Here is a 26345-nt window from a genome sequence, read left to right on the forward strand (position 1 = left end):
GAGTGCTATCTGACAGCCCCATCAGGGCAGCCTATAGATATTGAACCAACTTCCCTTTTGCAACTTTCCCCTCTCTCTCTTTCTGCGTGTGTGTTGAAGAGAGCAAGGTGAGACTACACAAAGGAGTGATTGAGCGAGCGAGTCAGTCGCAGGGAGCTGTTAGAGGGAGGGAGCGTTAGGAAAACTTAAAGCTGGCAACAAAACACTGAAGAGAGTCTGCATTTAGAAAAGTCCTGCTGACCAGATAACTGTAACTCATGGATCTTTGAGGACTTAAAAGAAAGAAATTGGATACATAGGCAAAAGAAAAAAAGTAGGGGAAGGGCCAGAATATAAACATTCAAAAGGAAACCAGAGGAAAAGAAGAGGAGGGAACAGACCCTCTGTGAACACAACCCTGAACACAGTGAGTATGTTTGATTGAATTCGGGTTCTAAATACAAGCATAGCCTGGGGTTAGAACTCATATGTGGAATGTACAGTTAAAACTAGACTTAACCTGCCTGTTGTCCTCGGGTCATTGCCACTTCATGGTTCCATACAACTTTCCTACCAAGAATTGTGTTTGGTTTACATTTATAGCATCTTGTGTTATTCTGTGCAGCTATTTAAAATGTTAAATGGTTTCAAACTAAATCCTAACTTTGACATTTTGTGATAGACACATGTTTCTCTAATCTTAACTGTAGTCAAAATAATTCAAAAATATTTGCCTTCTTTTAACAGAATGTGATATTTTTGTGTGAGAATGAGGTCTATTGAGCATAGATCTGTTAAGAAGTTCAGAAAAACGTGTAAAAATGAGTATTCATGCATTTAAACACTTGGGTGTGCTAGAAATGTTCATTTTCCTAACACCTCGGGGTTTGTCAACCATGGGAAAATATTGATATATAATTGAGATGCATGATTGAGCAATGACACTGTGAGAAGTTCTGAAACATGTCCAGTGTGTGTGTGTGTTCTCACCACAGTCTGAACACACACGTTTCATCACTGTCAAGCCACTGCGTTGGCTCAATGCAGGAGATACCTAAGTTTCATCATTTATTTAATCCGATATTTCTTTGTATTTGTGCATGTGATGCTGGTTTTGTTGTCATATCTATGACAGTATAAGTACACTTTAAATCACCTGGCTGCACAAAATGAATGGTTGATTTACTTCTGTCTAGCAGTTCAATGCCGGTAACTGTTTCGCAGAGTTGTTGCGAAATGATGATTTATGAGTGTGAAGGATCTAAGTTGATGAGATTTTGGATTCATTCCAATTTTGTGCAACAAGACTATTAAACATACCTTTTGACTGGACAAAGTGTGCTTCCATCTACTCGTTTTAATGCAAATACAAAGACATGAGTGAAAATGATAGATGACACTAGTCAGAGAAAAATCTAAAAAAGATTGCAATACTTTTTTGCATTGCTTGGTTGAGGTAGAAAATCTGGTGAAAAAAAAAGGGTTAATGAAAACTCAGTTGAAGAAATGATGCCATACATGAAGCATTTGACTTCAACACTGAAGCTCCTACTTTCTTACGTTTATTAAACTGTTTGCTCGGCTTGTATACACTAACTTTATATTCACATCTTTATTATTTATCTCTGTACTCATGAAGTTACTTAATGCTACAGTTCTTAGACAACATCCTGCTTCAGTCCACTTATCTGTTGTTTCATCTGCTCATTTGTGTGAGTGTGGCTTAAGCATTTGCATACTTGATATTCAAATGATTCCCAGGAATAGAGGTAAAACAACCCGTCAATAACATCACAGAATGTTTGCCAGTGTTGTCACCTTTGGACACTCGTATGAGAGCCATGTACAAGTGTATATCTATAGCTTAAAGTGTATAAGCGTTAACTTTGTGAGCAATGTTTAAGAATAGCTTATTCCTAACTCAACATTTCAATGCTGCACTGTTGACATGTTGATACAGAATAATTGAAAAACATATTTTTAGTTTTTTTTTGGGGGGGTTAGGGTTAGTCCACAGAATAATTGATATTGCACTGAAAAACTGAAACGTTGACAAGAAAAACAAAGATTACACATCTAAAAGGAGATGTCGCTAATACACTGAAAAAACTGAAACGATGACTTTAATTAAATGTATTATGTCAACAAATTTCACGTAACTGTATGAGGTTAGTTTAAAGCAATAAGATTAAAGGTAGGGTAGGTAAGAATGGAGAAACCAGCTCGAGTGCGCTAGAATTTGAAAGTACACAACCGGAGAAAATCTGCCCCTTCCTTCAGACTTCCTTACAGAGCCCCTCCTCCAACGGTTCAGTTTTCTCAGTGTAGAACTATAAAATAAATAAAAAACGAAATGAAACAGTATGATAATAAGAATAATAAAGATCAATTCAAAGTGGGGTGTTGCTAATAAAAAGCCAATCTGTTGTGTGTGTGTTCCTATCCACAGATGGAAGTCTACACGGTGAAAGTAGCAACTGGTACATCAGAGTATTCGGGCACCAACAACTACATCTATGTGACCCTGGTGGGGGAGAAAGGAGAGAGTGAACGCACCGTGCTGGACAACCCCGGACTGGACTTCTGCCGAGGAGCGGTGAGTGTCTGCAGACCACCGATCACTGAGTGTGCTGATTAAACTTTTAAACATCGATCGCAGGTATAATTGAACTTTTTGTCTCCTCAACCCCTCCCTCTCCAGGTGGATGAGTACAAGGTGACCAGCCCCTCACCTCTCGGCCCCCTGCTGCTGGTCAGGCTGGAGAAGCAGAGGTACTGGTTGGAGGACAACTGGTTCTGTCGCTACGTCACAGTGGAGCCTCCAGGTAGAGACACAGTGCTGACGTTCCCCTGCTACCGCTGGTTCATCGGAGACACCAAGGTGGAGATAAGGGAGGCCACAGGTAGGACTCACAATCCACTTCTAATGTTCAGCTGTCAAGGAACCGTTGAGCAAAGCTGCCAACTCCGAACTGACAGTTGCTCTTACATTGCAATGGGATTCAGCACATGTCTCTTTATAGCCAGTGACATGCAAATTCTGCTGTGTGGACTGATTATTCCATCATCTGGTTTACAATATATGTCCAACTGATAAACCAGCCATAATATAAACCATTCACTATATACTGTATATATAGTGCAAGCAAACACGTATTACTGATATTCATTTTGGAAAAAGAGTGCAGCAAAGTTTTGTGGTGTCCAATAAACCATGGTTAAGGTTATAGAATGTATAGAAGAAGTGGACATAGTCACATGATGTCACCCATTGATTTTTGGAATACCTTTTAGGAGCCTTAAGTTAAATGTTGTCATTTTTGGAAACAGGACTGACATGACAGGATAGTACAAGTGAATGCTGAACAAGATATTTTGAGGCGACAATAAATGTTGCAGTTTACTCTCATGAATTAATAAACTGTAAAGGGATAATGTTGCAAGATAAAAACCTACGGACAACTCCGTGTTAGCAACTCACCCTAAAGCATACCCTGATTAATCACCTATTTTACTGTAACCATCATTTACAAAATCAAAGTCATGGTGTGTTGAAGAAGACTTCAAATTAATGAAAGAGACCATAAACTTACTGAGAAAATGTTTAAAGGTTCCCTATTATGCAAAATTAACTTTTTGATGTCTTTTATACATAAAGATGTGTCCCCGGTGTGTAGGGGAACTCACAAAGTGTCAGAAAACAAAACCCTCTCCCTTTTCCTCCGTACCCAAATCTCTAAAAACGGGGGAACAACGGAGCTGATCCAGATTTGTGTCCGATATGATGTAATATCGGCAATGTGGGCTGGCTTTACGCCCACGGCCCTATCAGAAACGTTGCTATCAGAAACAATGTCCGACGTGTTTTGGAAGTAATATGGTCTTTGTTTACATTAGCATCGCTAACACTCAGAGCTAACGCAGTACTGGAGAGAGTATGTGTAAAAAAGCACAAAAAAAGAACTCACCTTGTGGTAAACCCGCAAGAGAAAAAGCATTTGAGCTCCATACTGTTTCAGAAATAATGCTTGATGTGGTTTGGAACATGATATGACATTTAATCACGGCAGCATTTAGCTGAATATCTGGGTAGAATTCTCCTGCATGAGCCCTCGTCTCTTTTACTACTGACCAAGAAACAGCACTTTAGTAACAGGCTGAAATAGAGGGGTATGAGGCATGGCTAGAATGGGTGATCTGTTTGGTATTTTGAGCAAAACACTTCATAGACATGTTTTTTATATATCTGAGACCTATAATATATGCCTAAAAATAGTATAATAGGAGACCTTTAATGAGGAAATAAATCAAGAGCAGATTAAGGTAATTTTCGTATAGACTTCTATACAATAGGACTTCGTTTTGCACCCGTAGAAACAAACCCTGCTGGCTATAAGAAAGAATGACAGTTAAGGCTCAAAGGTTAAGGAATGGCTAACCTTATGACACACTGGGTTGTGAATTGAGGGTTACAGCTAAAAGCAACAGCTAAAAAAAGGTTGCAGTAAGTAAGCTTTCCCTTCCAGAACGACATGGATGGCGCCTGTGTGGGGGGAGAGAGGAGGGTTATAAATAAGCTTTGTATTTATTGTGGATGACTGCACTGGTCAGTAGAGGGGGTTTGCCACTTGAAAACTGAATGCAGCATTCCACAATCAATATGACTCGGATATGAAGTTGTACCTGCTTTTTGAAGGCACTTCTTCTCTTCAACTGGAATATTCAATAATAATAATAATAGCTTAGATTTATACAGCGCCTTGCATGGGACCCAAGGTCGCTTTTCAGAGAAAAACAGGAATAAAAACAAACAAAAACAAAAGGCAGTCAGACAAACAGTCAGACAGACAAAACAACAGATCGATTAGGGGCCAAAGGCCTTGGCAAACAGATGGGACTTGAGGGCCCTTTTGAAGGCGTCAAGCGTGGGGATGTTGCAGATCTCCGCAGGGAGAGCGTTCCAGAGGGTGGGGGCTGCCACACTGAAGGCTCTGTCCCCGAAGGTTCGCAGGTTGCTACGGACGGTGGTGAGCAGGCCAGAGTCTGAAGACCGCAGGTTCCGGGGTGGGGCATGTGGGCGGAGGAGGTCCGATAAGTACTGGGGGGCATGGGCATGGAGGGACTTGTAGGTAAGGAGGAGGACTTTGTAGGATATGCGGGACTTGACCGGCAGCCAGTGGAGGTGGATGAGGGTGGGAGTGGTGTGCTGCCACGGCTTTGTGTGTGTGAGTACCCTAGCAGCACCGTTTTGAACATACTGGAGCCTGTCCAGGGTTTTGTTGGGGACCCCAAACAGGACACCATTGCAGTAGTCCAAGCGGGAGGTGACGAAAGCATGGACTAGGGTTTCTTCAACCGACTCCGAGAGTGACGGTCGGAGTCTGGCAATGTTCTTTAAATGGAAAAAGGCCGATTTGGTGACAGACTTGATGTGGGAGTGGAAGGAAAGGGTGGAGTCAAAGATGACACCCACATTCTGGAGCAGCGCCTCGGGTGCCACAACAATGAGCTCTGTTGTCCTGCTGTTGAGCTTGAGGAAGTTGGATGACATCCAGGTTTTTTTATGTCGTTAATTTTTTATTTGTCCGCCAATGGCAACCAACTCATTAGCGAATTTGTATGGAATGATGCGGACCTGTACCAGGAATGAATGCAAAGGCTAGTGTATCAGATATCATCATCACATGCCACATGAATGGTGCCTATGTCTTTACCCCAAAAAGAATAACCTGTGAACTGAATTCATGCTGAACATGCACTTTCATGTTTCCCCCCTCTCCCTAGCGAAGACCCCAATGCAAGATTCCTTACCCCAGCTGCTGGAGCACAGGAGGAAGGAGCTGCAGGAGAGACAGGCCACTTACAGGTCCACAACCTCACAATACACTGTAGCCCTTTACAGACTGTGTGAATCATATTCATATTCATATGATGCACTCTTTCAGATGGGTCACATGGGCTCCGGGGATTCCCAGATGTATCGACGCCAAAACAGAAGCAGATTTACCCCAGGATGAACGCTTCGACAACGAGAAAAGGAGCGACTTTGAACATTCACTGCACTACGCGTAGGTGGTTCACACGTATCTCAGTTTTGTTTATCACACTATCAGACTAGATCTGGTTCTCACCAAGAAAGTCCCTTGATAAGATTTGAGTTCCTACTTCCTCAGAATCAGAAACAGGTTTATTGCCAAACTGGTTTACGAGGAATATGCCTTGGCGTGTTTGTGAATGCATAAACACAGTCAAAGAGTTCATTGTAAGAAAAGGACCAACAAATAAAGCTATTATTTAAAATATATATATTTTAAGAAAACTATATTGCTAGAATATAGCAATATTTACACAAAATATAGATGAAATATTGATATATCTGTACAAAAAAAAGAAGTGAAATATGCGAGGTAGCTTTGAGTGCAGAATTCAGAGGGTCTTTCAGGACTGACAGCATTAGAATGAACGAGATACTGTTTTAATGTGATGCTCTCTTCCTTCGCCTCAGATTGCTCGAGTTGTCTCTGAAGAAGCTGGCCATCAGGTTTGGGAAATCTTGGAATGATTTGGAGGATTTCAAACGAATTTTCTGGAAACTACGAAGTCCCATAGCCGGTAGGTAAATCCACACATCAATCATCATATTAGCAACCCATTTACAATGATTATAAGTGACACACAAAACAGAATGACTGAAAGACTTTCACGAGAAACACAACATGTTGCGACAAGACTTCTTAATAACACAGCAACGAAAGGTGGAAGTTAAATATAATACTCTTTTTTTGCTTTTTATATATGCATACTGTTTCATCATTTAATGAAAAAGATAAAAAGGTTTGTGGAAAGAAAATGAATATCAATAAGATACAGCAGGGACACCAACACTGAAACACATGAGCACATACTACAGTTTAAAAAAGCAAAAATAAAATCTGAGCTGACAGAAAATGCTCCGTTTTAGTTTAATACTCACAGTTAAAAACACACACACTATTCTATGAACATATAGGTTCACCTGCTGAATTAAAAACAGAACAAATGAAGCAAAGAAAGTGAAAACCATGAAGCAGATTCAGGCAGTAGGCGTATAGATTCACACTGAAAGTATTATCCTACAGAACAGTACAGCTTACAGGGAAGAGACAACATCTGATCCTTTACAACAGACACTATATGATCTTTTTAGGTTTTTACTGACACTGTAATCCTGCTACTAATCTCACTTTTTGGGAAATGTAACAGTGATCTGATTTTGTGTTTTTTATGTGACTCTAAGGAAATACAGTTTTTTTTTTTTCATTTCCACAAAGATTCTAGATACCTTCAATAGTTTGAGTTCCTCACAAATGCTCTTTTGTGTGTGTGTGTGTGTGTGTGTGTGTGTGTGTGTGTGTGTGTGTGTGTGTGTGTGTGTGTGTGTGTGTGTGTGTGTGTGTGTGTGTGTGTGTGTGTGTGTGTGTGGTGTGTGTGTGTGTGTGTGTGTGTGTGTGTGTGTGTGTGTGTGTGTGTGTGTGTGTGTGTGTGTGTGTGTGTGTGTGTGTGTGGCCCAGAGTACTGCATGGAGCACTGGAAGGAGGACTGGTTCTTCGGCTACCAGTGTATGAACGGCTCTAACCCCAGGATGATCCGGATGATCCGGAAGCTTCCAGAGAACTTCCCAGTAGTTCCCAACATGGTGCAGAGCTCCATGGCTCCGGGGACCCACCTGGACAAAGAACTCAAGGTGGAGGAGAGAACCATAAAAATGCAACTTCAGTCATTTTTTCAAATCTTATTTTTACTAAAGTAGTGGGGGTTTGAATTCACTACAGTGAACATTTCAACATGACACAAAATGTCACTTCCTCAAAACAAAAAATTGAGTAAAATTGAAAAATCGAAACAGTAATAATTAATTAATTAATTAAAGAACAAAAAGGTTGATGAAAAATGGTTGACACACACAGACACACACACACACATTGTTCTTCTAGGTTTAATTAACATTTTCCATCTGTGTAGGTTCTTCTGTCAGAGTCATTTAGTCTCTGACTTGTTTCTCCCAGGCAGGGAACATCTACCTGTTGGACTACGCCATCATGGACGGGATCCCCACCAACACCATCAGAGGGAGACCCCAGTTCATCGCGGCCCCCCTCTGCCTGCTGTACCTGCACCCAGACAACGGACTCATGCCCATCGCTATACAGGTAGTCATCTTCATCTATTTAGCTATACAGTTCACTTCTCCTGCGTTACGTCCACATTAGTCCTGAAGCATTTTCTTGCACTATTTTATTTATACTTTGCTTCTTCTTTTATTTGTTGCATGCAATGGTTTTTGGAGTTATTGAATATGCTGAGTCCATTTCTGACATTTTCAGGATCAATAATGCTTTTAACCAGAAAATGCCAATATGTGTACTCCCGGTGGGCTGATTTCGATTCATTTGTTTCTGTCGATTTGGAAGATTTAGGGATCATTTGGATTGGACAGATTGCCTATTTATTTGAGAAAATAAATGTCGAAAGTAGAGATAATAATGTTCATCTTGTTCTCTCTATATCTAATTGTTGCAACATGCTATTCAAAATCAGCCCATCGAGAGTACAAATATGGTCACTTTCTGATTAAAACTGCCATTTTAGATTCTAAAAATATCAGAAATGGATTCAGCATACTCAATAACCCCCACAATCAGTCCAAATTGGCCAAGTCATGTTTTTACTATTGTTTACACAGGCTATAAAGCCATTCATTTAAATGAACGCAACTGATGCTAATTGTGCAAATTACCCAACATATGCAAGTTAGCATCCAGCAGCTTCTATGTACTGGGGACCCTACTATACATTTGTATCATATAACTTTGGGGTTCACAGTGCTGGCAACTAGACCAGTAGCTGCTGCGCATGTAACAATAAAGCCTTTGAACTTTGACCTTTGACTGCCTGTTATAGTCTCCCTTGCTTGTACTTAGCTGGAGCAGAATCCGGACCGGGACACCCCCATCTTCCTGCCCAGTGACCCCCCCCTGGCCTGGCTGATGGCTAAGATGTGGGTGCGTCACTCTGAGTTCCAGGTGTTCCAGCTGCTGTCCCACCTGCTGAGGACCCACCTGGTGGTGGAGGTGTTCTGTGTGTCCACCCTGAGGCAGCTGCCCGCCGTGCACCCCGTATACAAGGTACAGTCTGTACGTCTGATCGTGGGGGCCAAACATCTTTCACTGAGGGCCTCTTACAGAAACATATACAAAGGGAGGTATATATATTTCAAACTTGTTTTGCAAATAAGTTATTGGGGTTCTTTCATCAAATACGATTTGTTAAAAACTTTAATTGACTGAATTTATTGAAAATTGGGCTTAAAGGTGGAGTAGGTAATTTTGGAGAAACCAGCTCGAGATCGCTAGAATTTGAAAATACACAGCCGGAAAAAATCTGCCACTTCCTTATAGAGCCCCTCCTCCAACACACACGAACGCGCACATGACCAATGAGGGCACGAGATAAGTTTGTGCACAGATGGAAGGCTGACAGGCAGGTAGGCCATCCAGTTATTTTAGCCGGGCCGGCTAAAATGATTGGTCGTGCTTTTTACAGTACTACAGCTTCCACAGATGACATTTTTTTATGGATTTTTTGTCAAAGCACTTCAGATATTCATTGCTATCGGGATGTTAAGAGCATCCCATGGAATATAACAAAAAGTGTATCTCGAGCCGGTTTCTCAAACTTACCTACCCCACCTTTAAGAAGAACAATATCAGACACGTTTGATGTATTCCATTATACTTAATAATTAAAACTGTAGCTTTCAGTGAGAATATTAAACCATGTCTTTGTACTATTCTGGTTTCAAGGTCACATATTGTGGTCAATGTGAAACTACAAGACTCATTTTCAAATGTTGGCTGGTAATAATTTGAAGTGAAGTACAAGTACCTTAAAAATGGTACTTAATACTGTAATTTTAGAATCCAATATTTTACTTTTAACTCCACTACATTTATTTGACAACTTTCAGTCACTAGTTACTTTTTAGATTTAGATTATTAGTGAATACAAATATAAATAAATTATTAAATAAACGTTGACATATATTTATAGGTAGGTATCCAGCAGCAGTATATAACATTATGAAATGTAACTCTACATTTACCAGTTGAGATAAAAACACATCAATCATCATATTAGCAACCCATTTACAATGATTATAAGTGATTACAAAAGCATAGTTCTTCTTCTACCACTGCTCACGATATACCGGTATTGAAAATAACTGATATTTAAAAAATGGAATATTGATATCATGATTTGCAGATATAAAGCCTTGTGGAGTTAGTGTTTCAGTTCATGTGTTGATCCTTTCATTATCCTTTGTCTTAATATATAATATATTATATATATGATATATATATATGTTATACTTAATATAATACATTCATACAATTCCTTTGGACTAATTCTATCATTTCAACAACACAGTTAGAGTCAGCGCTTTCATTTGCAACAAGATATTCGTAGGTGCTATTTATTACTATTTATTGTCTTCTTCAGAGCCTTCTTCACTTGCCAATGAAACTCAACGGCACATTAAAGGACTTCTAGTGGCTCATAATTCCATTATTTTACTGGCAAGCCTTTAAAGTAAAAAAATAGAGGCAACTGGAAACAATTAATGAATGAAAACATGATTTCTCTTCTCAATATATTTTTTTTCCAGAAGTTACAAGGTGAGACAATACCAACATATTAAGGACAACACATAATAAAACCCACAAAACAAAAACAGACTAAGAAGAGACAAACAAACAAACAAACAAACAAGCAAACAAACAGCAATCGATGTCTGTTACTCACATTGCAGAGGAATTGTACATTAAACTACATTTACAGTGTGACCGTTTTGAGATGAGGTGTTTTCCAGATCTTAACAGCTCAGTTGTGTTTCTGTTATGTACTCTGGTTGTCATGGTGTTCTGATCAGTGTTCTGTTTCTCCTGCAGCTCCTGTCCCCTCACCTGCGCTACACCCTGGAGATCAACTGCAGGGGGCGCACTCAGCTCCTCTCGTCCAACGGCATCTTCAAAAGGGTGTGTCACTCTGAAAAAGAATATGTAACTGGAAGGTTTAACTTCCCCACCTCATAGTTTGATCCATTTTGAAATACTTGTATTGGTTTTTAAAGCTCTTATTGGTCGTGGGCCCAGCTTTTTTTATCAGTTTTGCTTTTAACCCCTCTGGACCCCTCAGGTCTTCTGTTACCGGCAGTTTAATCATACCCAAAGTGAAAACAAAGACCCCCGGTGAGGCCCACCACTGTGGACCAGCCTCCCAGAAGACCTGAGGGCAAGGATTTATTCAGATTGTATCTGATTTTATTCATTTTTATGTATTTTATTTGTATGTATTTTATTTTATTCCTTTTTTATTCAGTCCCTTAGTTGTTTTTAATCACAAAGCTGGTGAATCACTTCTGTGTATGAAAAGTGCTACATAATTACATTTTGATTTGATAATTATATTATGTGTGCATGACATGTGTGTGCATCCGATAATGATGGAGCTAACCATGGTGTGTGTGTGTGTGTGTGTGTGTGTGTGTGTGTGTGTGTGTGTGTGTGTGTGTGTGTGTGTGTGTGTGTGTGTGTGTGTGTGTGTGTGTGTGTGTGTGTGTGTGTGTGTGTGTGTGTGTGTGTGTGTGTGTGTGTGTGTGTGTGTGTGTGTGTGTGTGTGTGTGTGTGTGTGTGTGTGTGTGTGTGTATAGGTTGTGTCCACCGGGGGGGACGGCCTTATGATCCTGGCCCAGAGGGAGTACAAGGTGCTGACGTACCGCTCCCTGCAGCCCCCCCACGACTTCGCTGACAGGGGTGTGTTTCAGCTCCCCAAATACTTCTACAGAGACAACAGTCTGATGCTGTGGGAGGCCATACACAGGTACACAACACACACTCTGTGTATTCACACTGCTGCTGCTCTGCTTTATTCTGCAAACAAGAAGACCCAGGGAACTCAGGATCAACAGAGCAGTTAGAGTGTGCTTGTGTTCACTTCGTATCCACCAAAGGGATATTAAGCCCTAAAATGGGATTCGACCATTGCAGATATGATATTCAAATGTATTAATGGGTAGCAGTGTATCAACCGATATTTAGCAGGTCTTACTTCCACACTTTCATTTTTAACAGAGATCCATTTTATTCCATAATAATATTGTAGGACATGAATGATCATGCTTGTACACATTTAAGAGCTTTATAAAGCCATATCACAATGCTGGGTGTTTTCTTTTACCTTTCAAACATATTTTTTTATATTGAGGTACCTGAGTGGTTATAATGATACAGACTTGTACAGAGCCCCCTGGAGTTCAACAATATAACATATGTATTTTGTGTGTTTGTGCACAGGTTATGCTCATTTTCAGGTTCATATTTATATGTCGTGTCTCCACTGTGACATGTCTCCATGCTTTAATGTTCAGAAAGCTCTTTCTCTTTCTCATCCTGCCTGTGCTGCAGCACCTCTTTTCGCCCTCTGTCTGAAACTTGAAACTGGGATTGTAAAATAATGAAGGAACTGTTAACCTATTCATACATTATTTTTTTTTCTGTGCCTCTTTCTCCAGTTTTGTCTCGGGCATTGTGGGTCTTTATTACCAGTCAGACGAGGACGTGACGGAGGACCAGGAGCTCCAGGCGTGGTTCAGAGACATCACTCAGGAGGGCTTCACAGAGCTGCCCAACTTTGGTCAGTTTAATGTATATCATTATTTTATTACAACCATGGTTCGAGTTATAATCTGAGTTTTATGGGGGTCTTTAAAACTAACCACACACACACACACACACACACACACACACACGCACGCACGCACGCACGCACGCACACGCACACGCACACGCACACAAACACACATCCTCTCGGCTCGCGCAGCACGCTCACAGGCATAGATTGCGCAATAATGTATTGGAGGTGCAGTGCAGGCATATTGTCATTCAAGAGACAATACGATGCGTAGTTCTTTTGGAAAACATCTTTTTCTTTTAGCCTATTTACCTCGTTAACGTACATAATACTCATTACGTTGACACATGCATTATTTGTTGGTAATGTATTAGCGACCCCCACAGATGTATGATTTCACTGCTTTCATAGGAGCTCAGACCCCTCCTTATGGGAGCTCAGCTCCCATTGGCTCCCACATAACTCCAACCCTGATTACAACGTAAAAGCACAAAAACCAGAATACATACAAAACATATATAAACATGAGATCTAATGTGCATCTTAATCCTGGTTATTTCCACCTGTTCAGGTCTGCCCAGCAGGCTGACCCTGGAGGAGCTGAGCACCCTGCTGTCAGTGGTCATCTTCATCGCCACAGCCCAGCACGCTGCCACCAACAACGGACAGGTGCTCACATCACATTCACTCAAGTATTGTTTTGACATATTTGTTCTTGAGTATATTCATTCAATGCTACTTTAAACTTCTACTCCACTACATTCAGAGGCAAATATTGAACCTTTTTTTCCCACTATATTTATTTAACACTCACAGATACAGTTACTTTGTACATATAAAACACATGCTATGCTGATATTGTAATGCAGTACTGTAATACTAATATACTCTGGATTTCAAGTATCTAAATTGCTCCACATTGACCAACTATCATACTAAAATGCTCCTACATGTATACAAACAGGATAATATATTAACCATAATAATATAATAATGTGAAAAGATCCATTCTGCAACAAGTACTTTAACTTTTGATACTTAAAGGGGACCTATCATGCAAAATGCACTTTTGTACGTCTTTTATACATGAATATGTGTCCCCGGTGTTCCAGGGAACTCACCAATGGTGCGTTTCCACTACACGGCCTCGCTCGGCCCCGCTCGGTATGGCTGGGCCTCGTTAGGACTGGCTCACTTTATGGCGCATTTCCATTACAGTTTAGGAACTGGGGTAGTATCTATAGTAACGCAGTGTAGGCGGAGCCGTGACGTGATCTTCAGAGATCCCCAGAAAAACAACACAGCCGTTAGCTGTTAGCACTCAGAGCTCACAGCTCCTCATATATGTTCAGAAACTAGACAAAGTTAAACAAGTACAAACCACAGACTGCCTGTGTCATGGTGAATACAGTCGCTGCTTTATTTATGTCTGTATAGGCCGTTGTTGTGAGTGTGGACGGTCGGAGCATATACTGCGTTAGCTTAGCCAATCTCCATTTAGAAAACAAGCATTTTAAAAGGTTTTTCCCCTGCCGTCTGTCTGCAGACTTGACAAAGCATTAATTCATGGTTTTTACTAACCGGTATCAGTATGTTGTTACTTCGGCATCATTTTGAAACGTGTATTACAATTAAATCACGGTCAAATATGTCCATCTTGTTGTAGTTGTAGCCCCCTTGCCAGCGATGCTCTCTCTAGTTTAGCATACTCAGCCCGACTCAGCCTCGTTGTCTCTGGCCCTAGACCCGCGATTTTATGAGGCCAGGAAAACTGTGAATTAGGACCCGCCGGCGGGTACTAGGCCAAGTGGAAACGCAACCAAAGACGGGCCGCTGACGTCACAGCCCTCTTAAACCGTGCTCCGCGCTGTAGTGGAAACGCGCCACAAGTGTCAGAAAACACAACCCTCTCTATTTTCCTCCATACCCAAATCTCTAAAAAAGGGGCTGCAACGGATCTGATAAAAACTGATCCAGATTTGAACACTGTCCTGACGTCAGGACGGTGGCGCTACGGCTATTGGGCCAGCTCCACCAATCAGGAGGAGACAGCCACGGCCATTGCCGTTCGAAAGCGCTGGAGACGCTGTAGTACATATGCCAGGCCAGTAGATGGTGCTGTTCTCACTGAATCTGCCCTTGCAAAAACAGAGCTAGAAATTGTCAAATTGAGCAAAATGAGGCATGGCTAAAATGCATGATCTGTTTGGTATTTTGAAAAAAAAAAAGTATAAATATGCCTTATATAGGTATGGTCCTACACTATATTATTCAAATATAGCATGATAGGTCCACTTTAAAGTACACTTAGCTGATAATACTTCTGTACGTTATATTCTTCCGAAATGGGTCATTGTGCAGAATAGCCGCGTTCACACCAAGTACTTTCCTGTACTTAGTTCCGGCACTCAGAGCCCCGGCGCTTTTTACCCCAGGGCATTTAGTACAGATCGCGTTCACACCGGAGTACTTTTCCCTGAGGGAAGATTACGCAAATGACGTCACTTCTTCTTCTTCTGCTTTGGCTTTACTGGCAGGCCACAAACCACTTCACGGCGAGTACAGTAGGTGGCGGTATGCACCTTAAAGTTGTTTGCAATCCGCTACAAAACAAGAGAAGAAGAAGAAGAAAAAACTTCCCGCGTATACTGCGACGCCCACCCACTCGCTGTACATTAGGCGTCTGTTGTTTACCTTCCGACCTCAGACATGATGGAGATGGAGTCGACTGAAGTTGTGCTGTTTGTGCTCATGTTATACAGCTTTGTAACTGAGTTAATGCAGCCTGAGCAACTTGCGTACAATAACAAAACAAGCCGAGCACGAGTGGTGGTGGAGAACGCTTTTGGCAGACTGAAGGGCAGGTGGCGGTGCTTGATGAAAAGAAACGACTGCAAGATGGACAAGATCAAAATCCAGGTGGCAGCATGTTGCTTATTACATAACCTTTGTGAAAGTAATGATGAGTACAGGGACGAATGGACTGCCTTACCGGCGACCCAGCTTGATGGGCGAGCGCCAGCCATTGCCGAGGCTGGGGGGCAAGACACACGCACAGCCCTTATGAGGCATCTGAACAGTGTGTAAATTGTACATTGTAAACATTTTGACAATAAAGCTGATCTTTTGTACAGTGCTTTTGTTTCTCTTTTATTTTCCAGTCAAGACAGGCAACATTACAATAGTGTACAGTGTGGCAATATAATAACAATAAACTGTGCCAGGTGTGTTGTATGCACAGTAAATAGGCTCAGCAGCAAACCCACCTTTATTATTTATTATATATCTTCCTGAGACCCACTGCATCCGTCTGCCATAAACACTATGGAAACCTACATGTTAGTTTCGGCCCATAGTGGACTCCATTTTGTGTTGTGTAAAATGGGGGGGGGGGGGGAATTAAAGGTTTGCAAATCCCCATGTCCTCCTCAGAGGACAATCATAAAAACATTTAGTTTTAGGTCAAATAATATTTAAAATGATATAAATTATCATATTTGTGTATGTGCCCCTGCCATTCCTCCACAAGGTTGCAACATTGATGATAAATAAATGACAAATAAAGCTTTGCCAGTTTATAACCGATGAAACATGATGGTATCAGAATAATCACTTACATGTGATGTATAGGATGCTACACAGGTCACTAAAGATAAAGGGTCAGGAGAAATAAGCAAGATACAGGATCTGTTTAACAGTAAATAGAAGTTCACATTTTTAATGTAAATAAAATAGAAGTTGTACATGTAAATTAACATTATCAATATAAAATAAAGTGTCAGTTGTATCAAGACTATATAATAACAGTAATAACAATAATATAAAATGAACTGGTGAGCATCTTGTCCTCCGTTTCCTGGGCCTTGGTGAACAGCACCATCTGATCCCCGTGCATCGACTCTTTCACCACGGCACGCCGGTCCTCCAACGCCTGGACGGTGTCAAAGAAATTCGCATCCCGTGTCCGCTTTTCTAAGAGGGGAAAATAAGCAAGATACAAGATCTGTTTAGTCGCCATGTAGTTTTACAACATACTAGGAATTTTTTTTTTGTATTTTCACAAATAGAATTAAGGTTTCACAAATCTGAAACTGTGTTATAAAGAATCTTTTGACTCTCTGGGATAATCCAGTCCAGATTTGATGAGTCTAGGTATAGTGGTTTTAGATCAGGACCTGGTCTAATGTGGTCTACATGTAAAAAAAAGCACTGAAATCTCCCTTTTTTGTATTTTCACAAATAGAATTAAGGTTTCACAAATCTGAAACTGTGTTATAAAGAATGTTTAGACCCTCTGGGATAATCCAGTCCAGATTTGATGAGTCTAGGTATAGTGGTTTTAGATCAGGACCTGGTCTAATGTGGCCAGGATGCGAAAAAGCACTGAAATCTCTCTTTTTTGTATTTTCACAAATAGAATTAAAGGTTTCACAAATCTGAAACTGTGTTATAAAGAATGTTTAGCCTCTCTGGGATAATCCAGTCCAAATAAATCGGCTATGCAGCGATTTAAGAGGTTCAAACACGGAGGATTGTTCCTTTTTGAAGAGTGCTTCATGTATGCTTGAACTTTGTTTAATGTTGTTGAGGCAAGTTTTCTTACCGGAAGTCATGTGACCTCTAGCCCGGATGTTTACAATGTTTGTGAGAGAGTAAAAAGGCGCGAACATTTGTAAATGCCGGTCTAGGCGAATACGTTTTCACGCTGTTTCATAATTGTACCAAGAAGGAAATAAACATGATTGTGAACATCAGTTCGATGCGTAACGTTCTTTCAAGACAAAGTTACAGTGTGTGTACCTTTGCGTTTGGTTGCTGGTAAGGGGGACGACCAAGCGCTGTGATCTAGAATGCAAAGCTCGCTTGTTTCCAATCCCGAGAGTTGTCCATCCTCGCCTGAAACAGACGATTAGTGCCATGAGTTAGTGAAGCAAATTACAGAAACACTGCACAGTTATTCACAAGTCAAAACGTTTTCATAGCGGCCGAGAATATCTAGCGAGCTAGATGTAGCTAGCTCGGGGCCGGTGTTAGCCATTTCAGCCTAGCATGGCTAGCTTGATCTACGGAGCAAATAAAAGTACATCTGAGACCATTATTGTGCAGATTAAAACCCCAGTGCATGTAGTTGATTTTACCTTCGTCGTGGTCGTCATCGTTGGCCACTGAATCCGCTGTTTGTAGTCCTGCCTGAGTTTCTTTATTTGTAGCCGGTATGCCGTGGGGCTGTGCACGATTCCCAGGTCGAGTGAAAGCTACTGAACTGGCTTCAGTAGCATTCCCTGGGTCGCGTCCTCGGCGTAGATCTCCAGAAGCACCTCCTCATCACTCCACCGCTCCGATGATTTCTTGATGCTTGCCATAACTGCTTTAAAAAACAAACTACTCTCCGTCGGTGCGCTGGGTTTTTGTAGCGAGGAAAAACAATGGCGGCTCTACACAACATTTTCACAGTTGTACGGGGCGTGGTTTGCAATTCGCCCAGCCAATCAGCACTGGGGCACTTTTTTCCCACAGGAAAGTACGATCTCTCAGCGGGCACTAAAAATGGGGGTAAAAATTCCCGAGATTAAGTACTCTTTTTGGTGTGAACGCGACATAAGGGGTACTAACGGAACTAAACGCGAAAAGTACGGTGAAAAGTACTCCGGTGTGAACGCGGCTAATGAGAACTTTTTATTCTTTAAGTATATTTTGATGATAATACTTTTGCATGATAGGAGATCTTTAAGTAACATGTTGAGATCAGGACTTTTAATTATAATGGAGTACTTTAAGATAATAGTATTTGTACTTTTACTAAAGTAAACGATCTGAGTACTTCTTCTCACACTGATTATTGCAAAAGTCACTTTTGAGAGGAAATAGTTCTACATCCCACTCAGGGCTCTGACTCCTCCTCTCTCTGATGCTTCTCTAGTTTGATTGGTGCGCCTGGGTCCCGAACACCCCCTGCACCATGAGACACCCCCCCCCAGCAGACAAAGATGCTGTCACCATGGAGATGATCATGGCCACCCTCCCTGATGTCAGCCAGTCCTGTGTGCAGATGGCCATCACATGGCATCTGGGGCGGGCCCAGCCAGACGCAGTGAGTATGTCTGTCAGGTGATCATTCACTTGATGAGGACTCCATTACTTCCTGTCGTGGCGTTTTAGTGCTTTTCTCAAATAAAAAGCCACTGTCCTTTGGGTTCTGACTGGCCTCAATTTGTTTCCAAATGTAACGTTGCATCACATCATATTTATTTAGCAATCCAGGCAGGCGGCATGTACATATTTAAACTTCCTTCATTTAAATGTAACAAAAAGGAGTTCTCTGTGTAATCTCATATATAACAAAAAAGATTGTGGTCAAATATATACTAGATATATTATATTTTGAAATTTTATTTATCAAGCGTTTATCAGGTGCTCAAATAGGGTAACAAAATAAAAATTAATTAAATGTCAAATTAAAATCGAGCAATAAAACAACATTTTTTATTTTATATTCTTTAACTTTTTTTATTTGGTATGCTATTTTATTTCTAAAATATTTTGGACTGTTCATTTATTGTCTCTCTCTCTCTCTCTCTCTCTCTCTCTCTCTCTCTCTCTCTCTCTATCCATCTATCTATCTATCTATCTATCTATCTATCTATCTATCTATCTATCTATCTATCTATCTATCTATCTATCTATCTATCTATCTATCTATCTATCTATCTATCTATCTATCTATCTATCTATCTATCTATCTATCTATCTATCTATCTATCTATCTATCTATCTATCTATCTACCGAGCTAGCTTACACTAATGTTTAATGCAAGTGTTATTTACAAAAAACAATAATTAAATACGTTCAATCTAAACCACTTAGCAAAGGTTCCAACAATAATCATCTTAAAGTAAACTGGCTCTAACACTTCCTCTGTAACTTCCTGTTTCCTCCTGCCTAGATTCCTTTGGGCCAATACGCTGAGGAGCATTTCACTGAGGAGCGGGCCCAGGAGGTCATTGACAGGTTCAGAGCAGAGCTGAAGGAGATCGAGGAGCAGATCCTGGGTCAGAATGAAGGACTGGAGCTCCAGTACCTGTTCCTGCTGCCCAGCCGCGTGGAGAACAGCATCACCATTTAGAGAACATCCAGATAGAGTCAGGGAGTCATTACATTCAATGTTGTAATCAAAAGAAAACACAAGTATGGAGAAATATTTTTGTATGTGCTTCAATATTAAACATTTTATGGAATATGTAGTGTGTTGTAAAGTGGTGGAAGAAGTACTCAGATCTTGTACTTCAGTCAAAGTAGCAATACTACATTTCATGCAATCATTCAAAATCTTACTTAAAGGTAGGGTAGGTAAGTTTGAGAAACCGGCTCGAGATTGCTAGAATTTGAAAATACACAACCGGAAAAAATCTGCCACTTCCTTACAGAGCCCCTCCTCCAACACACACGAACGCGCACATGACCAATGAGGGCACGTGATAAGTTTGTGCACAGATGGAAGGCTGACAGGCAGGTAGGCCATCCAGTTATTTTAGCCGGGCCGGCTAAAATGATTGGTCGTGCTTTTTACAGTACTACAGCTTCCACAGATGACATTTTTTTATGGATTTTTTGTCAAAGCACTTAAGATATTCATTGCTATCGGGATGTTAAGAGCATTCCATGGAATATAACAAAAAGTGTATCTCGAGCCGGTTTCTCAAACTTACCTACCCTACCTTTAAGTAAAAGTAAAAAAGTTTGCCATTAAAAATATACTTAAAGTGACAAAAGTAAAAGTAGCCTACTCGTTATGCTTCACTCCGAAGTGAATCCATTTCAGGATTCACTTAGGAGTACACATCACAATTGGAAAAGTTTGAGCTAATTTGAATTACTTTGTAAGCTGATCTGGATATTTTAGCCTTAAATTAAATGCTAATGTTAATTTTTACTTATTAGATTTATAATTGGTTTTATCTCATAATCTGAATCTATAAAGTAACTAGTAACTAAAGCTGCCAAAGTATTGAGTAGCATACATTTAAAAGACTCAGGTAAAGTACAAGTACCTCAAATGTGTACAGGACTTGAGTAAATCTCCTTTATTAAATTCCACCACTGGTGTTGTACAAAGTGTACAATGTGTTAAGTTGTAGCAGGAGACGTATTTTGTCATGAAACCAATATTTTTCTACATGGATATTTATCACTATTATACATTTGAAAAGATATAATTACAGATGTTAACGTGTAAAGAAAATAATATGGATAGTCAACTAACTGTGGATATGATGTACTGTTGAAATGTAAGGACATATACAAGTATAAGTGAAGGACAAGGATTAAGGCAGATTTAGTATGTCTGTCGAGAAATTAAAGAAAAAAACAACATATGTTGTTTTTTTATATATTCTGACATACTATACTGTGCTGTTTTTTAAAATACTACAACCTATGTGGTTTTTTTATTTTATATTTTCGACATACTATGTCGTTATTTAAATATCTATGCCGCTTTTTTGGTATATTTGACATACTATGTCGTTATTACATTTTTTGGACATACTATGTTGGTTTTAAAAATATTATAATTTCAACATATTATACTATGCTGTTTAAAAAGATACTTTCGACATACTATACTATGTCGTTTTTTAAATATTTTCGACATAGTATCGTGTCCTTTTTTAAAATAATTAACATGCTATACTATGCTGATTTTAAAATACTTTCGACATACTATATACTATGTTGTTTTTTACATTTTCAACATACTAAAATATATATTTTCTCGACAATATTCTATTTTTATTTGTGTGTTGTGCAATGTGTGCAAGTTGGAATCTTGGTATCATTACATATACCCATGAATATGTATGTTGCACTTCATTACAACACTTAAATAACTTTAATTACAGATGTTGATGATGTCTTAAAAAGTTGAACGTTCCAGTTGACCGTTTATTGAAATAAAGGACATATAAACGTGTAAATAAAAAGCTTTCCAGGATTCATGTGAATAAAGCGAACATATATATACATTTAATGCGACCTTGGCCATAAATAGAGACAGGATAGGCCCTGAGGCACTGTAAGCAGGAAAGAAATGTGATCAAACATTCCACACACAGCTGGATACTGGCAATTTGAAATACATGAACTTGTACAGTACAGTTTGAAAGAGCAAATCAGGACAATATCATTTACAACCCTTACATGTAGTTAACTCTGGAGAACAGCAGTGGGTATCTTCATGGCACAAACAAATCATGTTGTGATCAGAGGTAGAATCAATCTCATTTGAAATACAGAAAGGTGCACGACATTGATCTGCGCACAGCGCCTCCCCAGTAGATCATCTTCAGGAGTTTAGATCCTGAGACGAAGACATCATCAGAGAACTTCTCGGCCAATCAGGAGGCACTAGTGCACCAGGTACTCCTAAGGAACAGAAAACACATTCAAACTTTATTTTGAATCAATTATTTATCAGTTATATCATTAAATATAAAACTGGTTAAGGACATATTTAATAAATAATCAGTACTCAAATGATTGCCTTAAGTAAAAGTAGCAATAATACAGTGTAACAATATTCAGTTACAAGTAAAAGTCCTGCATTCAAAAGTAAAACGACTCATTATGCAGAATGCACGATTTAAGCACCATATATTTAAAATATTGTATTATAATTATTGATGCATTAATGTGTTCATTACTTCAGTGCTGCACTTGGTTTGTATGAATGACTTGATATAGTACGGGGAAGATGTACTAAATGATAATGAATGATTTGATACTTTCACACATGCTCTATAGCTGATCAAACTGTGTCTTTTAAAGCTTCAACATCATGGATCATCATCTTGAACTTCCTGGATTGTATTTTAAACAGGCAGTGTTTCATTCTGGGTTCATGAGAATTGTAGTCCATAGTTCAGGAGGTTGTTACCAGGAGCAGAACTGAGACAAACACACCCAGTGACTAACTCCATAAAGGGGATATGATGCCATTACAAGACATAAAGACAGAGACCAGAAGCTTGATCAAAACACAGATTCCTCATGTTTGAAGATGGTTCTGAACATTTGGGATACTGTAAGTTCACAACTCAATATAATATATCATTCAAAGTTTTGGTCATTCTTTTTTGTAAAGCGTATTCTAGAAAACTATTAAAAACCTAATATCTATCGTTAGCTAAACCCTAACTAATACAAATAAACGAGATGAATTAAGGTTCAAAGAAAAATGGAAGGAGGAATTAGAAATGAATATCATAATAATAATAATAAAACGCACAAGACAACAAATTCACTTTTTGGCAGGAATATTCTTGGAAGATAAAACTGCACAACTGGGGATAACGGATGGAGAAAATGGATTGAATATTGCAAAAACTAAAATACAAATGTAATGCTCTTTTTATTTTGAATTGATTCATATTATTATTTGGGCTAAAGCACAGAGCATCCTTTCCCCAGTGCATGCTGGTTGTTTTTAGTTATGCTGAGCTGCTAAACATAAGGCTGCGCATGTTAATATGTATATGTATACAAGTAAGTGTATATAAATGTATATATGTATATGACAGGGGTATGTAAGTGTGTATGAATGAATGTGGGTCTTTCTCAATGTCGAGTACGCTTGCTTGGTGCCACATGTCTTCCGAGTCACTTGCTTCAGAAGCGAGGTAAGAATACTTCCTGGTATTCGGAAAACTAAGAGTGGAACAGGCGAGCAAGTGTGCAGGTGTGCGTCATATGAGAGGCCCCGCCTTACATCTTCCGCCACAGATTTGGGGAAATTGGTCCGTGCGCAAAGCATTGTGGGGATTTCAAGACCGCGGAGTCTACACATGTGCAGACTCGACATGTCTCGCTACGAAGTACGCCGGGCTCGGTAGAATTCCAAGTATGCTGGACATTGGAACCAATCGGCGGCACTCGATGACATAGTATGCTTGAAATAGTGGCTCTGAAGCAGCTTTACTCGACATTGAGAAACACCCACCGTGTGAAATCTTCCCTGTGTTTTGTTCGACCCATGAGTCATTGCTTTGTCACCAGCTCTAATTTAACTCTAAATATAACTTATAATATGTTACTGCTTAGATTCTTGTTTTTTCCCCTCTTTTTCTTTATTAGTTTTATTTTAGTTTTTTTCTTTGTTGTAACTTACCTATGCTATTTGTAAAAATATGAGTTTATATTCTGAAGTTCTGAACAAAGTGCATCCGTTAATGAAATAAACTAATAAATAAAAAATGTGACATTAAATACCTTCAATTTCTCCACATCAGTTCAAGCGAGTACATCAGAAGAAAGTATGTACATGTATTGTATTGTATACACAATCAGGGCTCTCTTCCCTTGTCCTTTACTCTGGTCTAACCCTTTCAATACATCAAATCAAAACCAATAAAGAATTGACCTTGCGCTTGTTGAGCTTCATCTGGCAGCAGGAGAAGAGTCCGAACAGCACGTAGATACCAGCAGCGATGAAGCAGTTGTAGCCCACCTTGTTGTACAGAGCGTAGATCCTGTGGGGGGGGGTCCGTACTGAGGGGGACAACATCAGAAAAACAACATCGTTAAATCATCAAGGGATACTTCAGAATGTTAGGAGATGTTTGCTTCCTTTTGAACATAATGAGTCTGTATGTGTTCAGTAAAAAGATGGATTTAGCACAAAGACTCAAAGCAAGGGAACACAGTAAGTTGAACACACATACAGATATAAAAAGCTCACTAATGTAAATATGGTATGAAGTCATTAGTGATTAGGGATGTCATATGGAATTCTGAGGCAAAGTAGGATCTAGTGAGGGTTTCTGACGGCTACATTTTTTCTTTGGCACACTCTATTTATTATTTAAAATGTCAATAACGGTCTATAGTGTCTGTGTACTCTGTGGGGGGACGGGGGGACGGGGGGGGACAGTAAAGTCCTTACTCTTTGAAGTCGTCTTCTGTCACAGGAACATCTTCAAACAGCACGGCTGAGTGTGTGCTGAAGAAAATCCCCAGCATGGCCTGAGAAAGAGGGGGGGGGGGGGGGTCAGGCAGGGGTCGAAATGGCTTTTGTTTTGAATATATAAATAAACTTAAAGTTATGACAAAAGTGTGATTAAACAAAACTTAATGTTTCATTTCATCAAAAATAATATGACCAAACTTGTTTTAAAGTGCAACATTTAACAACAAAATACAGTCAGTTTATAACATCAACCTTAAACACAACATTAATTAAAAAAAGAAATATATATATATATATATAAAAAATATATCACAGTATAGTATGTTGAAAAAGCACATTCATACTGTAGTATAGCATGTTGAAAATATAAGAAAAAAGTCAGAATATAGCAAGTTGAAAAAAGGTCATAGCGTGTGTAAATAGAAAAATAAAAAATCATAGGTCTAAAATATCCAGATTTTTTTTTTATAATAAAATATGTCGAACGTTTTAGAAAATGTTTTGTGTGTCGAAAAAGTCATAGTATTTTAAGTTTGAAAACATCAGAGAAAAAGTTATAGTATATTAGTTCAAACATTTCAGAAAAAGGTCAACTTACAGTGTGTTAAAAATATCAGAAAAAAAGTCAAAAAAAAAAGTTTGGAAAAGTTATGCAACTGCACCTGTTCCTATTTAAACTCCATTATTGTTGACTCAACTTCTTGCTGCTTTCAGTGATACTTTGACTAAGTATAGGCAGTGTTGTAAAGTAACTAAGTACATTTGCTGAAGTACTGTACTTAAGTAAAATGTTTTAGGGACTTATTTCCATTTTATGCTACTTTGTACTTCTAACCCACTACAGTTCAGAGGTAAATGGTTTACTTTTACTCCACTACATTTATTTAATACCTTTAGTTTCTTTGCAGATTTGAATGAATGAAATGTGTTTAAGTATATGTTGATGCTAATACTTTTGGATATTTACTTAAGTAACATTTTGAATGCAGGACTTTTACTTGTAACAGTATTACAACAGTATTCCTACACTCTGGTACTTCTACTTTTACTCAGTTACAAGACATGTGTAGGCCTACTTCTTCCACCTATCTAAAACTACTTTAGAGAAGTGTTGACTCAACCCCCTGGTTATTTGGGAAGTTGTAATTTATTGCTGCTTTTCGTGATAATATGCCTTAGATACCTCATATAAGTGGAACTCAAACAGTAACGAGGAAACCTGTCTTCTTTGGGTACTGTTTGAAGAGGGACTGAATGACTGTAGTCTGTTGAACATGAAGGTAAGAAAAGCGAGAATAAAGAAGTTAACAAAGAACACACTCACCAGCATTATAACCCCCCACGCGCTCAACACCATCCCGCACGCGGCTACTTTTGGTCCACAAATTAACCCACGCATGATTAAACTGATGTATTCCAAAAGAAAACTGTCTTGCTGCTGGTCAAACTACTGTCACTGTGTTGGTCATGTGACTCTGACTAAAAACCGGAAGTTTCCAGGTTGTTCAATCCGCTGAGAAAAAAGTTAGATTTAAATGTCACGTCACTTATTTAATTTGATTATGCCGAATGATATGCAATCAATTTGAAGTCATTACCACGTAAATATAACACAAATATGTACATAAAGATACAAAAATCCCATTATTGTCGGCATGAAAACTTTAAATCACGTGA

At 39.4% G+C, this 26345-nt stretch overlaps 2 protein-coding genes across 2 annotated transcripts; one reads left to right on the top strand and one right to left on the bottom strand.

The window, feature by feature from the left end:
• Nucleotides 1-115: 115 nt before the first annotated feature.
• alox12 (arachidonate 12-lipoxygenase) lies at nt 116-19946 on the top strand. The gene is made up of 15 exons (XM_034149563.1): nt 116-406; nt 2429-2575; nt 2681-2882; nt 5764-5845; nt 5925-6047; nt 6485-6591; nt 7530-7702; nt 8025-8168; nt 8940-9143; nt 10968-11054; nt 11729-11898; nt 12590-12711; nt 13280-13377; nt 18629-18799; nt 19653-19946. Exons 2-15 carry the CDS (start codon nt 2429-2431, stop codon nt 19830-19832), a joined length of 2010 nt encoding a protein of 669 aa, XP_034005454.1. The 5' UTR covers nt 116-406; the 3' UTR covers nt 19833-19946.
• Nucleotides 19947-21613: 1667 nt separating this feature from the next.
• rnaseka (ribonuclease, RNase K a) lies at nt 21614-26177 on the bottom strand. Its single transcript, XM_034149566.1, has 4 exons — nt 25993-26177; nt 24645-24724; nt 24123-24250; nt 21614-22129 (listed from the first exon to the last, which is right to left on the bottom strand). Exons 1-4 carry the CDS (start codon nt 26065-26067, stop codon nt 22050-22052), a joined length of 363 nt encoding a protein of 120 aa, XP_034005457.1. The 5' UTR covers nt 26068-26177; the 3' UTR covers nt 21614-22049.
• Nucleotides 26178-26345: the final 168 nt, after the last annotated feature.

Source organism: Trematomus bernacchii, unplaced genomic scaffold, assembly GCF_902827165.1.
Source record: "Trematomus bernacchii unplaced genomic scaffold, fTreBer1.1, whole genome shotgun sequence".
Classification (NCBI taxonomy): Eukaryota; Metazoa; Chordata; class Actinopteri; order Perciformes; family Nototheniidae; genus Trematomus; species Trematomus bernacchii.